This window comes from Cinclus cinclus, chromosome 3, assembly GCF_963662255.1.
Source record: "Cinclus cinclus chromosome 3, bCinCin1.1, whole genome shotgun sequence".
Taxonomy (NCBI): Eukaryota; Metazoa; Chordata; class Aves; order Passeriformes; family Cinclidae; genus Cinclus; species Cinclus cinclus.
The window spans coordinates 89,689,850-89,705,020 of record NC_085048.1 but is presented as its reverse complement, the minus strand read 5'-3'; the positions used below and the strand labels follow the sequence as shown (position 1 = coordinate 89,705,020).

Sequence of the window (15,171 nt, the reverse complement as noted above, 5' to 3'; positions counted from 1 at the left end):
CAATAAGTTCAACTAATCTTATGGAGAATCTACATGTTCTATTAAGAGTCTGTAGACCACCTTTCTGACAGTGGCTGGCTATAATGTGCTACATTTAAGTAACTACAAATGGACATAAAAGTGATGCAGACTGGGGTTCTTGAAGTGGGAGAAGAAGAAAGATTTCTGCTATTGTTTCTATACTCACCCAAGGCCCAGTAAGATGCAGATTCCAAAGGCAGAGCACTACTGTAGAGAGCATGGATATACATGAGGTGAATCATCAGCTCAGCCAGACACCACCAAAAGAAAATACGAATTATGCCCACAATTAAGATGCTGAGATTGGTCTTCACACTGAAAGCTTCTTGTCTCCTCATCTAAAGAAGAAATCCAAAGAGGTTACCTGGCACAAAACTGGCCTTTTTTCTCAAAAAATTCATTCTGGGATCTTTTGACTACATTTTTTGGAAATTCCTGACGCACTCTAGAGCGACACTGGTCTCTCCATTCTCAATCTTAGTAAGCAGTAGAAACCAACAAGAAGCCAAATGTGAAGGCACATTGCACTAAACTGTTGTAAAAAAGGCCAGCTGTCGTTAACTTGAACAGAATCCAGACACGAGACTTTAATTCCTGCAACTTGACCTCTGGAGATAATATATAAAATTAAAGAAACTACAGCTATGAAGAAGAAGGCTTTCCAAGCAGCCTTTCCAAACACAGGAACAATGACTGCTTACTCTTAAAATACCTCCAATTTCTACCAACTGCAGTGAATTGATTCCTTTTGGACAGTTCTTAAGTTTTCTCCCACAGCATTGCCAAAGTCAGCAAGACCTATAGAACGTGCTGAGAAAATGGAAGTGCAAGTTAAATATCAGATAAGGCAAAGTTTGCAGTTGACAGGCTTCTCAAGAGGCTCCTAATTCTAAACTACAGTAAGCACATTGGCATATTATTATTGTACCACCTTTCCACAATAAAAGAGAATAGAATCAAAAATCAGAAACACAGGATTGCCTAAAAATTAAGTCATGCATTATACATCTATTATTGTGCGCAACATTTCCTTTCCCAGTCTCTAACTGGCCACCAAAAATGCACGTATAAGAGAAGTAACCAACTCATCTGCACAGGCCCTCAGTCCCAAGCACAGTGTAATTAACATACACGCTCATTTGGAGCTCCTTTGTATCAGCTAGGTGAAAGCTTGGAGACCACCATTTTATCACAGGGATTTGCAAAACAGGCCTTCAAACCCATGTGTAGAACTGCTCTGCCTTGTTTCAACCCAAAAATTCAACAAGGCCAGTGACCTAGTGTCAGTGTCTTATTTTTGCCTGGCAGAGAAGCCAGTTGCCAGAACTGGTATTACACTCTTTGGGCCATACAGCAGTTCACTGTCTCCAGCTCCAGAATTTCTACAAAACAGTAATTAGTAAAGAGTTTCTATGCAAGACTATGCAGACTTTTCCCGCAATATCCAGCCCAAGGTAACATTCATCCTTGCATCTTCCAAAGCAAGTGGAAAAAATGACCATAGAACTTTTTACTCAGGGATCCGCCAGAATCTAGTTTCAGAAAGCCCAGTATTTGCTTTGGCTTCAACAGAAAACTCACAAATATAACCAGAAGCAAGCAATCCCTAGGCTTCTATGCATAAACTGAAAAAGCAGTTTTATGGTTTGAAATGTTCACTAATCCGCTTTGACACAATAATTTTAACTATAGATGTAACAGGTTGTGATACCACTTCTTACTCAAGTACGTAAGAAAATATGGGAAGCAATAAAGGATGAAAACATGGACTTTCCCCATCATGTAAAATCCATAGGTCTTATATTTTAAACAAGCTGCTCGGTTGAAGCAAAGTGCTCGTGGTAAGTCATCACCTGTTTTCACATCAACATGAGGGGAAAACTGGAGTTTTCAGGAATTCCCAATACAATCTGCCAGCTTCCTGCAACTCTGAAATCTTTTTCAGAGTTAATAGCAAGCTTATACTGAAAATACTAGCTTTATTTCACCTGATGAAGAAGAAAATAAAAAAACAGTCCAGCAGCTGCATGCTAACATTATGAACACTCTCCAAATATAACAAAGCATGTCACTGGTTCCCTGGCTGAAGGGATGGACCTGATGTCAGACAAGAACATCCTGTGAAGAAGAAGAACTTGGGGAGACAGGTTTGCCTAAAAAGTCAATATCCAGGACATTACAAAATTCCTCATGAGACACACAAAATTGTCACATTCCTATAGTATTATGTTGATTTTATCATCATTATGTGGAAGACAGCTTTAGACACCCAAAGAACAACCACTGTTACCTGCTTACTGAATTCATCAAAATTCACGAGGGGTCCATTGTGGAATGTAGGATAGTAAAAGACATATGCCAGCATCCAGGGGAATGAGTGGGATGACTTCTGGGTAGGTGCATGCCAGCAGTACTCCAGGCTGAAGCTAGTGCAGAAGAGGCAGCGGACAGACACAGTGAAGAGCAGCAGATAATACTCATTTTCAGTGTCATACCACTTTCTCTGCAAAACAAAACAAAGCCAGGTCACGATGGTGCAATGCTGTGTTTTTCTCTATGGCAAGACAGCAATGTCTATTCAGATCTCAACTTTTGAGGTCAGCAACAGCAGGAAGAAACTAAAGCCAATAGCAGCGGGAATGAGAATCTGAAGTGAACAGCACTAAATACATGAACAACAAGCACTGGCTTTCGACAGAGAAAGGTCCTCCAGAGCTACTGCAGCCAGCATAAAGAGACAACAGCTTGATTTCAGAAACATGTTGGGCTGTGAAGAACTAGGACAGGAGGAGAGCTCTTCTTACAGAAATGAAACATCATCTACCTCAGATTTAGTCCAGCACTACAATATTCAAACCACAACACAGCTGATAACCAAGGGACTACTAGAGATGTAAAGAGAATCAGTCCCTCCTGAGAAAACTTAAGGCTGGAACAGGTGTTACTGAGCATTTACTGGTTCTTTGACACTTATTATCACACTTGTTGCCAACAATAAAAGCCTATGACCACGAAAAAACCTGGAAACATCAGCAAATGTAGCCTGACAATTTGTATTGCAGCAGTCCTCCTCACCAGAGCAAATCACAAAACTGACCATGCCACATGAGATTCTACATACTCATTCCCCCTCCCCTGAACATCAGGGCAACAATCCTTATAACAAACATCCAGTTTTTCCCATTGGTCCAATAAAATACAACAGGACATTCCCTCACAACTGGTCAGTAGTTTTTCCATATCTCTACTACACAGGAAAAGCCACTAGAGGAAGAGGAAAACTGAGCTTGCTTAGAGCTAATTGATGCAAGTAACTCATTTGGTACAAATCAAAGTGTTGGAGGAAAGTCTCCCTCCCTGCAGAAGTCACAGTCACCAAAAACTACAGGCAGGCTTAACTGAGTATCTACTGAATACAAACCCTAAACCCAGTAACTTGAATTGCCATGATTAGAGTTCCAATGACATGTTGTTGGGGGTTGGTTCTTTCCCTTTTCCCTCTGTGGAATTTTCCCCATTGTCATGCTAAGATACCTGTTGACTGGGCCCTGGTAGCAAGGGGGAGGGGAGAGAGGAGAGAAACCCCTCGATATCCAAACATCCAGAAGAGCAGATGGAAGGTTCTGGCTCTCCCCATTTCCCCCGCGGAGTTCAGACGAGAAGGACGATTGCCTCCTCTGCCCCATCTCTGCCATCCCAGCGTCGGGAGCCATCCTCACTGCTGTCAGACCCTGCCCTGCTGCCTTCTCACTGTAACCTTCCACCATCCAGCACTCTGCTGAGCACCAGGACCCACACCGTGAGCGGAGAGCTCTCTCTCCATCTCTCTCTCTCCCCCTGGGACAGCGCTGCCATCACCCCCAGCCCTCCTGCAGCTCTGCGGGACCCGCCCACCCCCAGCACCGGGAACTGCAGCTCAGGGAAAAGGTGCCTGCAGCCAAAAAACACTGGGACTGAGTTACTGTTCTGTTTGTGGGTAATTTCATAGCTGTTGTTGTTCTTGTTTGTCTTGTTAGTTATACTAGTAAAGAACTGTTATTCCTATCCCCATATCTTTGCCTGAGAGCTCTCTTAATTTCAAAATCATAATAATCTGTAGGAAGGAAGGATCACATTTTTCAGTCCAAAGGGAGGCTTCTGCTTTCCTTAGCAAACACCTGTCTTTCAAACCAGGACAGATTTTGGCCGCCCAACGTGGGGCCCGAGGGCATTGAGAGGAAGGGGTGAAAAAGGAATAACAGTTCTTGAGTTACCTCAGTTTTGTGTTAGGTGGCATCATGTTGTCCAGCTTACCGTGGTTTGGGCTCCATGTGGCCACAGCTTTATCTCTCCCATTTGCAATCCCTTACTTGAACATGGGTCCTATAACTCAGGCTGCTCTAACTATTATCCAGTTCATTTTGTGGGCTGATAACGTGAGAAATTCATGGATTTTTAACTTCCTCTGGAAGGTGGGTACATGGATCCAGAGCTATCACACTTTAACTGTATGTTTTTGGGGTTACTTTAATAATGGTACATACTGTGAGGATATGACACCAGGAAAAATTTTGTCCCAACCCCTTACAGTTTTTTGGGTCTGCTCCACCAGTTTTTGAAGGGTTCAAATCTCTTCTAAGTGGTAATGATATCATACAGTGGCTGACATTGCTAATAGGCCTTGTAAACCTGTTCTATTTAACATTCAGAGATGAGGGGAGATTGACTTGGATGACAACCCTGATACACCCCCCAAGAAGTAGGGATCCTGCCCCAGAGCCTGGCCCTGCCCCAGAGACTAAGGATTCTGCCCCAGAGCCTGACCCTGCCCCTGCCACAGAGACTAAGGATTCTGCCCCAGAACCTGACCTTGACCCAGAAGTTAAGGATGCTGCCCCTGAGCCTGATTCTGCCCCAGAGCTCACCTCAGAAAGGAACCATCCAGAGTGGGTGGGGTTTCTAGTGAAGGAGATGGGCCAGATGCTGAAGGAGTACCTTTCTCCAGCACTTGAGAAACTCTCCCCCTGCCTTAAAGAGGGAGAACCTGATGGTGCAGCAGTGGAATCCACAAATGTTACATCTCTCCAAGTTCTAGCTGAACTGCAAGGGCACTCACAGCCAGCAGCAGTTGCCCCCGTGGAAACTAGCAAGTCTAAGGTGAAAACAAAGCACCTAGATAATAAGGATCAGAAAGCAGGGCCCTCACAACCAGCAGGGGAGTCAGAGGTTGAGATCGTCACAGAGTCCCTGTCGTACGAGAGTCTCCGTAATCTGCGTAAAGATGTTGTACGAAGGGGCCGTGAGGCTTTTACAACGTGGTTACTGCGGGTCTGGGACCTTATGGGTACAGGTGTGCAACTGGATGGTACTGAGGCAAGGAATTTGGGACCCCTGGCCCAGGACTCAGGTGTGGATCACATATTCGTAAGGGAACCAGGCCCCCTTTCCCTCTGGGAGCAGCTTTTAATGAGTGTAAGAGAGAGGTTTGTCCATAGAGAGAGAATGCAGGAGCACCACCATAGAATGCGCTGGAAGACCGCTGAGGAGGAGATCCAACAGCTGAGAGAAGTGGCAGTACTGGAGATACTCTTTGGGAGAGGTGGACAACATGACGATGACCCCAACAAGGTCAGGTGCACAGGGCAGATGTTGTGGAATCTCGCACACCTGGGGCCATCTCAATACACCACATTCATTGCAGCTATTAATGTCGACAACAACCAAGAGACAGTGGGTTCTGTTGCCAATAAGCTCAGAAATTTTGAGAGTATAATGAATGGCCCAATGCAGGCTCAGGTCTCTGCTGTGATTAGGGAACTCAAAGAGGAGATGAAGAAGGTCAGTGCAGCACCAGTGCGAGTCACGGATACCACAGTTAGAGCCCAACGTCCCCCAGCTAGGGAGAGAGGATACACCCCACGAGCTGACCTGTGGTTCTTTCTGCGTGACCATGGGGAAGACATGAGAAGGTGGGATGGGAAACCCACTTCTGGGTTGACAGCACAGATGTGTCAACTCAGGGAGGGAAACACTAACCAAGAGAGCTCCACTAAAGTGAAGGTAGCCTCAACTCCCCATAACCAAGATGCAGGGTATTACAAAAGGGAGGATGATTTGTCAGATCCCCTTGAGGGAACCTCCAACATGTATGTCCAGGAAGGAAATAATAACCAGTGCTAGAGGGGCCCTGCCTCTAGCCAGGGAGAGGCACGGGAAAACCGGGTCTTTTGGACGGTGTGGATCCGATGGCCTGGCACATCAGAGCCACAAAAACATAGGGCATTAGTTGATACTGGTTCACAGGTCACCCTAATACCATCAGAACATGTGGGGGAAGAGCCTGTTTCTATTGCTGGGGTGACAGGGGGATCACAGGAATTGACTTTGCTGGAGGCTGAGGTGAGCCTGACTGGGAAGGAGTGGCAGAAGCAGCCAATTGTGACTGGCCCAGAGGCACTGTGTATTCTAGGCATAGACTTCCTCAGGAATGGCTATTACAAAGACCCAAAGGGACTCAGGTGGGCTTTTGGAATAGCTGCTGTAGAGGCAGAAGGCATTAAGCAATTGACCACCTTGCTTGGACTGTCAGAGAGCCCATCTGCAGTGGGACTCCTGAAGGTGAAGGAGCAGCAAGTGCCAATTGCCACCTCCACAGTGCACCACCGGCAGTACAGGACAAATCGAGATGCCGTGATCCCCATCCACAAGATGATCCGTGAGCTGCAGGGCCAAGGGGTGGTCAGCAAAACCCACTCACCCTTCAACAGCCCCATCTGGCCTGTGCGCAAGTCTGACGGAGAATGGAGATTGACTGTGGACTATCATGCATTGAATGAAGTGACTCCACCGCTGAGCGCTGCCGTGCCGGACATGCTGGAACTCCAGTACGAGCTGGAGTCCAAGGCAGCAAAGTGGTACGCCACCATTGACATTGCCAATGCATTTTTCTCCATTCCTCTGGCAGCAGAGTGCAGGCCTCCGTTTGCTTTCACATGGAGCGGCGTGCAGTACACCTGGAACCGACTGCCCCAAGGGTGGAAACACAGCCCCACCATCTGCCATGGACTGATCCAGGCTGCACTGGAAAAGGGTGAAGCTCCAGAACATCTGCAATACATCGATGACATCATTGTGTGGGGGAACACGGCAATGGAAGTATTTGAGAAAGGAGAAAAGATCATCCAGATTCTGCTGGGAGCTGGTTTTCGCCATCAAGAGGAGCAAAGTCAAAGGTCCTGCCCGAGAGATCCAGTTCCCGGGAGTAAAGTGGCAAGATGGGCGGCGCCAAATCCCCACTGAGGTCATCAATAAGATCACCGTGATGTCTCCACCAACCAACAAGAAGGAAACACAAGCTTTCCTAGGTGCCATAGGCTTTTGGAGAATGCACATTCCTGAGCACAGCCAGATCGTGAGCCCTCTCTACCTGGTCAACCGGAATAAGAACAAATTCCACTGGGGCCCTGAGCAGCAGCAAGCCTTTGCCCAGATCAAGTAGGAGATCGCTCATGCTGTAGCCCTCGGCCCAGTCAGGACGGGACCAGAGGTGAAGAATGTGCTCTACTCTGCAGCCGGGAACAAGGGCTTGTCCTGGAGCCTTTGGCAGAAGGTACCTGGTGAGACCCGAGGCCGACCTCTGGGATTCTGGAGCCGAAGTTACAGAGGGTCTGAAGCCAACTACACCCCAACAGAGAAGGAGATCTTGTCTGCTTATGAAGGAGTTCAAGCTGCCTCAGAGGTGATTGGCACAGAAGCACAGCTCCTCCTGGCACCCCGACTACCAGTGCTGGGGTGGATGTTTAAAGGGAAGGTCCCCTCTACCCACCACACCACTGATGCCACATGGAGCAAGTGGACCGCCCTCATCACACAGCGCGCCCGTATTGGAAACCCAAATCGCCCTGGAATTTTGGAAATAATTACAAACTGGCCAGAAGGTGAAAATTTTGGTCTTGCCAATGAAGAGGAACAAGAACAAGTGACCCGGGCTGATGAAGCCCCGCCATACAACCAACTGCCAACAGATGAAACTCGCTACACTCTTTTCACTGACGGTTCCTGTCGCATCGTGGGGATGAACCAGAAGTGGAAAGCAGCCGTATGGAGCCCCACACGACAGGTTACACAAGCTACTGAAGGAGAAGGTGGATCAAGTCAACTTGCTGAACTCAAAGCCGTTCAGCTGGCCCTGGACATTGCTGAAAGAGAGAAGTGGCCAAAGCTTTACCTTTACACTGATTCATGGATGGTAGCCAATGCTCTGTGGGGTTGGCTGGAAAGATGGAAAAAAGCTAACTGGCAACGTAGGGGAAAACCAATCTGGGCTGCTGATGAGTGGAAAGACATTGCCAGTTGGGTAGAGAAGCTACCCGTAAAAGTCCGTCATGTAGATGCCCATGTCCCCAAGAGTCAGGCTAATGAGGAGCACCGACACAATGAGCAAGTAGATCAGGCTGCAAGGATAGAGGTGTCACAGATAGACTTAGACTGACAACACAAGGGAGAATTGTTCCTGGCTCGATGGGCCCACGATGCCTCAGGTCACCAAGGCAGAGATGCTACCTATAAGTGGGCATGAGACCGAGGGGTGGATCTAACCATGGACAGCATTTCCCAGGTTATCCATGACTGTGAGACGTGTGCTGCCATCAAGCAAGCCAAGCAAGTGAAGCCCCTCTGGTATGGGGGGCGGTGGTCCAAATATAAGTATGGGGAGGCCTGGCAGATTGACTACATCACACTGCCTCAGACACGCCAAGGCAAGCGCTACGTGCTGACCATGGTGGAAGCCACCACTGGATGGTTGGAGACCTACCCTGTGCCTCACGCCACTGCCCGCAACACCATCCTGGGCCTGGAAAAGCAAGTCCTTTGGAGACATGGTACCCCTGAGAGAATTGAGTCAGACAATGGGACTCATTTCAAGAACAGCCTCATAAGCACCTGGGCCAGAGAACACGGCATCGAGTGGGTGTACCACATTCCTTATCACGCACCAGCGGCTGGGAAAGTGGAACGGTGCAATGGGCTGCTTAAAACCACCTTGAAAGCACTGGGTGGGGGGACTTTCAAAAACTGGGAGATTAATCTGCCAAAGGCCACATGGTTAGTGAACACCTGAGGTTCCACTAATCGAGCAGGCCCTGCCCAGTCTGAGCCCTTGAGAACACCAGATGGGGACAAGGTTCCAGTGGTGCATATGAGAGGTATGCTAGGAAAAACTGTTTGGGTGAACTCTGCCTCCAGCAAAGACAATCCAATTCGTGGGGTGGTTTTCGCTCAAGGACCAGGTTGTACCTGGTGGGTGATGCAAAGGGATGGAAAGACCCGCTGCATACCTCAAGGAGACCTCGTTTTAGGGTGAACTACGTACACTACTGTGCCTGTATCTGTAACTGTATGGATGTCTATAATTTGAAGATTTTAATTTGATGTAACATGATGGTAGGGGAAAATTCGGGGTGGATAATATTGGGGGTTGGTTCTTTCCCTTTTCCCTCTGTGGAATTTTCCCCATTGTCATGCTAAGATACCTGTTGACTGGGCCCTGGTGGCAAGGGGGAGGGGAGAGAGGAGAGAAACCCCGCGAGATTCAAACATCCAGAAGAGGAAGCTGAAGGCTCTGGCTTGCCCTATTTCCCCCGCGGAGTTCGGACGAGAAGGACGATTGCCTCCTCTGCCCCATCTCTGCCATCCCAGTGTCGGGAGCCATCCTCACTGCTGTCAGACCCTGCCCTGCTGCCTTCTCACTGTAACCTTCCACCATCCAGCACTCTGCTGAGCATCGGGACCCACACCGTGAGCGGAGGGCTCTCTCTCTCCATCTCTCTCTGTCCCCCTGGGACAGCTCTGCCATCACCCCCAGCCCTCCTGCAGCTCTGCGGGACCCGCCCACCCCCAGCACCAGGAACTGCAGCTCAGGGAAAAGGTGCCTGCAGCCAAAAAACACTGGGACTGAGTTACTGTTCTGTTTGTGGGTAATTTCATAGCTGTTGTTGTTCTTGTTTGTCTTGTTAGTTATACTAGTAAAGAACTGTTATTCCTATCCCCATATCTTTGCCTGAGAGCTCTCTTAATTTCAAAATCATAATAATCTGTAGGAAGGAAGGATCACATTTTTCAGTCCAAAGGGAGGCTTCTACTTTCCTCAGCAAACACCTGTCTTTCAAACCAGGACACATGTGTTTAATAGAGCACTGGTGAAGTATTATCATACTCTACTACTGAATACCACTCACACATGAAAGGACATACTTTGATCCCAATGCACTGACCACTGGGAGAGACAAATGTGACTTTTCTAACTGGAGAAGCTCCAGCATGAGTCACTGCAGTGCTACTGCTCACGATTTCTCAAACCAACCCCTGCTTATACCAACTGAACGGACAGTATGCTGCCATAGAAATACATGCCATTACATACAACCATCACCATAATTAATTTGATGCTTAATTAGTCCATCTCATATTACCTTGGTTTCCTCCACCGCTGGTATGCGTAAAGTGGACAGAAGAATAAGGGAGCACAACCATGTCAGGAGTGACAGCTGAAACTGAGCCACAGCAAAGGAAATAGCTGCATGTAACAAAATGACAGCAAAGCCCTTGACTCCCAGTAACAACCAGCAGGCAGCCATTCCATAAACCATTAAGCACCATGGTTTATACTGTCAGAAAAAGAAAAAGTTAACAATATTTAGTTTAATTATTTCTAAAGAAAAAAGACACTCAATACCTGTGCTGCCTACAGAGGTTCTGAAGTACAGACAAATGCAATCAAGATGAGGAACACACATGAAAAAACACATAAACCCAACCATATCCCTGAAAGTGAAAGGAAAGGTGTTTCTGTAGTAGCATCATGGGAAAACCAGAGCCTCCCTAATCTGAGGGAGAGCATAACTTCTTCCTTTCTTTCCCCAAACTAGCAGGTGTGACACCACACACAGATTGTTTCCCACAGTCATGCAATCATTTAGCAATCATGCCAAAACCCAAGTAACCATCACCTTACATACCTTCCCTCACTAAGGAACTGCTGCACCCTTATTATGTGTACAAGTCAAACAATGCTGTTTAATGGCTTACAAGGCAGAGGCTTGTAAAGGTTAGAGGATGAAGTGTCCAAACATTAAAGCAACGAACCCTCACACAAAATTTACACCACAGAATGAGATTTTTTACTCTCAGTGGCCTCACTGCAAAGCTTCCCATGTCCACAGTAAACAAATCCATCAGAAACTCCCTACTATGAAGAAAATCCCTACATACCTTCTCCACCAAGTGCCTGGACATCTGTGATACCAGTAGGTGACCAGCCAGAAGCCATAGTATACGTTCCCTTCCCCATTCAATCCAGTAGCTCCACTCAAAGTCCATGGGGTCCTGTGGCATGAAGGGAACTGGTCATTATGAGTATATGGCCATAAGGGACAAAAGAATACTCCTGTAATACACCAGCTGTGTGGTACCCAGCAGAACTCCCACATCTCAGGAACACCACTTCAGCAATCCAGTTGGATCACTAGCAGCATTCAGACAGCATTATTTTCACTTCCAATGGGGCAAAGTTCAGGAACACAAAGCTTTAGATGGTGTTGTGCCTCCTAAGCCTCACACTGATGCTGAAGCTGAGCAACTTCAGCTCTCCTGAGGGATTCAAAGAGCAACTCTTCTCTGCCTTGGAAAACCAAGAACTTCAGTGGAAAAGTGCTTTGCTGGAAGATAACTCCCCATTCCAGCAAAGCCAAGTTGCAATCAGATGGAGTTAGGTCAGCTGGAGTTAGCTGTGGCATGAGATTTTTTACCTAAAGTGGGTAAGAGGGATCAGCCAGTAATTCCATGTCCAATACAAAGCCTCACTAAAAGTTTATCTCAGCTGCCTTAAAGCTTTCTAAAAAGCACATTTCAAAGGTTCATTACCAGCAGTGATGGCAGGCCTAAACACCAAAAACACTTCCACAGACATGCCTTCCTGCTTTTGTGTAAGCAATCTTCAAGATTAGTCGCATTATTTTGACCTCACAACCTTTTGAAGAACTGCAAGTAAGGGATGACTGGGATGTGTTTTTTGGTTTGGGGTAGAGGACTTCAGTTTTCTTACTGTTTTGTTGGGTTTTTTTAATACCAACTGTGTTTCTTTAAGGCCTTACACCTCAAAATCTGTTCTCCTCTATGCTATACTACAGGCCAACCAAGAGAAAAACAGGTTCATTGACATAAAACGTTATCCAAATCACCCAGTAACAAGAAAAAGAGGGTAATGCTGCAGGAAGTGTCAAGGTTAATCAGAGTTTTAAGGCCAAACAGTAAGATAGAGATGTAGCAAAGGATAAACACTTAAGCCAGGGATCAAGAAAAAGAACAAAACTTTGGTCATGATTCTTAGATCCAGACACACCTAGCCAATTTCTCTTCCTCATCAGAAACATCAGACTAAAATTAAATATAAATATCTAAATCAGCATATTACTATAAACTTCTAAAGCTAAATCAGAAGTTTGGATGCACAAAGGCCAGGGAGGCACGATTGTTGCCACAAAACGAGACACTGTCACCCCTCCTACCTTTTTTAGCCCCTGAAAGAGAGTCCCTGGCTCCAGCCCAAACCTTCTGTCCATTGCAGCTTCATACTCTGCAGGGAAGAGCAAACCTTGGATAAGGACACAGCAGCCACAGCAGGAAGAGCCAGGGGTGAGTTCTCTGCTGCTCGAGAACAACATATTCCCATGTGGTCTCCACCAGTGAGGATACCCATATCCAGGGAAGGGCAAGTCACCACATCACTGCTCACTAGGTGGGTGGCCCCCAGAGTAATAGCAAAGCAATTCCCCAGAACCAGTGTTTTGATTCCCACTGGCAATGGAGACAGCAGCAGTAACCCACCCTTTACCACACAAGACCTGCACTAACCCTCACTTGCCATTTTTCAGAACTGCCTGGCTTCTCCCACTGGAGCAGAAGGGGGACACAGACCCGAGCATGGCCAGTACAGCCAAAACAGTGTAAAGCTGCTCAGAGAAGCTGCCTCTAGAGCCCACTGCCACCACATTTTGCCACTTCTGCAGAAGACTTGCTGTATGCACAAGTGCACAGCTCTGTACCCAGTTACACAGCACTCCTTCCACTGCTCTGCAAATGTCTTTCTAGCAGTTCTGTTCTTCCCTTGAGCACTTTTAAGAGTCAGGTAGAGTCATTAATGAAGAACCTTGCTGATTAAAACCTAATAAGAAACAATATACATTCCTTGCAAAGCCTCTCTAGCTTGTTATACTTTTATAATGCAACCTTTATTTCCATACATATACATAAATACACTGCTTCTTTTCATCTATAAATTGTACTTAATTTGTTTAAAATCCTACCCTTGCTCGGCAATACATAGCTCTACAGCAGCAAACCAAGCCACCATAGCAGCTACTGCCAACGGGCTGGTAGGTAGAGGTAAGTGTTTGGAAATAAACAGACCACAAAACTCTACAGACAATCCCAACCATTGCTGAGTCCCGGACTCAGCACTGAAGCATCAGAGCTCCAAGCAGGGAATAACAACTTGCCCTAGGGCCTCTCCAGGTTCAGACCCCCTTACAAGTACCATCACAAGCCACAGCTGCTTGTGAACCACCCACCCGCAAGGAGCTGTTGGTGACTAGCCAGGAAAAACAAGACAATTCAAACCCAACTTTGCTGAATTTTCCCTATCCGAGTAGCTGAGCTTCAGAGGTTTCCCTCGTCTTTTCCCTCCACGTCCGAGGACAGCATCACCATGAGCCTTCCTAGCACTCAAAGGCAAAATAACCCTGGGAGAAAGCTCCCTGCCCAGGTGGCACCTGCTTACTGCTTCCTCGCATAGGGCAGGTAGGCAGCTGGGAAGAACACAGTGGCTCCTCGTACAGGAACAAAGCAGAAACCAACTACAGAGAAGTCACACCAAACAGCCTCGCCAGCCACGGGCGGGAAGCTACGCCCGAGCGAGCACGCCCACATCGCACACTTACTTCGAGACACTTGGTGCGCTTCGTAGAAAGCGTAGAGGTGGGAGCCCACGGTCAGGAGCCCGTAGAGGCACAGTTCCCAGGCCGGCAGCAACATCGGCACGGGAGCTGCTCCCGCCGGCCGCCTCCCTGCGGGAAGGAGAGGAGGGGAGCGGTTTCCTGGCAGAGGGCAGGCAGGCACCGAGCAGCTGGACACGCGGCACGGGCACCACGGCTCCGCGACCCCGCGCTGCCGGGCTCGGCTCGGAAGCGGCCCCGCTCCGCCCGCAGCCACCGGGAGAGCAGGAGAGCCGTACCCGGCCGCGCCGGCTGCAGAGGCCCCGGGTCCAAGGGCTCAGCACGGACCACGGCTGGCGGGACGCTGGGCAAAGCACCAAGGCCGGACCCCGGCTGCTTTCGGGGACCCGGGGCAGGACGGAGGGGAGGGGACACGCCCGCTGCTCCCTTACCTGAGGAGGGCTGTGCCGCCGGGAGAGGAAGGGAGCGGCAGCCGCGGCCTCGGACGCGGAGGCGTCCACACCCACAGGCGAGTAGGCGGCCCCGCTCCCGCCGCTCCGCCACACGGGCCACCCACGCCCGGTCCCGCCCGGCCCCTCACGGGTGACGCCCGCCCCGCGGAGGGAGGGCGGGGGCGGAACGGGGCCGAACGGGGCCGAACGGGGCGGAACGGGGCCGAACGGGGCGGAGCTGCGGGGCCTGCGCGCCCCGGGCCGAACGCTGGGCGGCGCTGCAGCCTGCTCGGCTGGGGGTGTGGGCAGCCACAAACACTGCTACATTACACTGTAAATGTAACTATAGGGTGTAAATGTACTGCTACGGGGTGTAAATATAACTATAGTGTGTAAATGTACTGCTATGGGGTGTAAATACACTGCTACAGGGTGTAAATGTAACTATAGTGTGTAAAGGTACTTCTACAAGGTGTAAACGTAACTATAGGGTGTAAATGGGGTGTAAATGTAACTATAGGGTGTAAATGTACTGCTACGGGGTGTAAATTTAACTGTAGTGTGTAAATGGAACTATAGGGTGTAAATGTACTGCAGGGTGTAAATTTAACTATAATGTGTAAATGGAACTATAGGGTGTAAATGTACTGCAGGGTGTAAATTTAACTATAATGTGTAAATGGAACTATAGGGTGTAAATGTACTTCAGGGTGTAAATACACTGCTAC

General features: G+C 48.2%; 1 protein-coding gene across 1 annotated transcript in view; it reads right to left on the bottom strand.

Moving 5' to 3' along the window:
* The window catches only part of HHAT (hedgehog acyltransferase), a 159,417-nt gene extending 145,317 nt beyond the window's left edge, over nt 1-14,100 (bottom strand). The window contains exons 1-6 of the mRNA XM_062489272.1: nt 13,998-14,100; nt 12,567-12,634; nt 11,272-11,385; nt 10,473-10,667; nt 2,312-2,524; nt 188-359 (exon numbers count right to left, since the gene is read on the bottom strand). Of these exons, the coding sequence (XP_062345256.1) occupies nt 188-359; nt 2,312-2,524; nt 10,473-10,667; nt 11,272-11,385; nt 12,567-12,634; nt 13,998-14,091 (856 nt within the window). The 5' untranslated portion in view covers nt 14,092-14,100. The remainder of the gene's footprint in view (nt 1-187; nt 360-2,311; nt 2,525-10,472; nt 10,668-11,271; nt 11,386-12,566; nt 12,635-13,997) is intronic.
* Nucleotides 14,101-15,171: the final 1,071 nt, after the last annotated feature.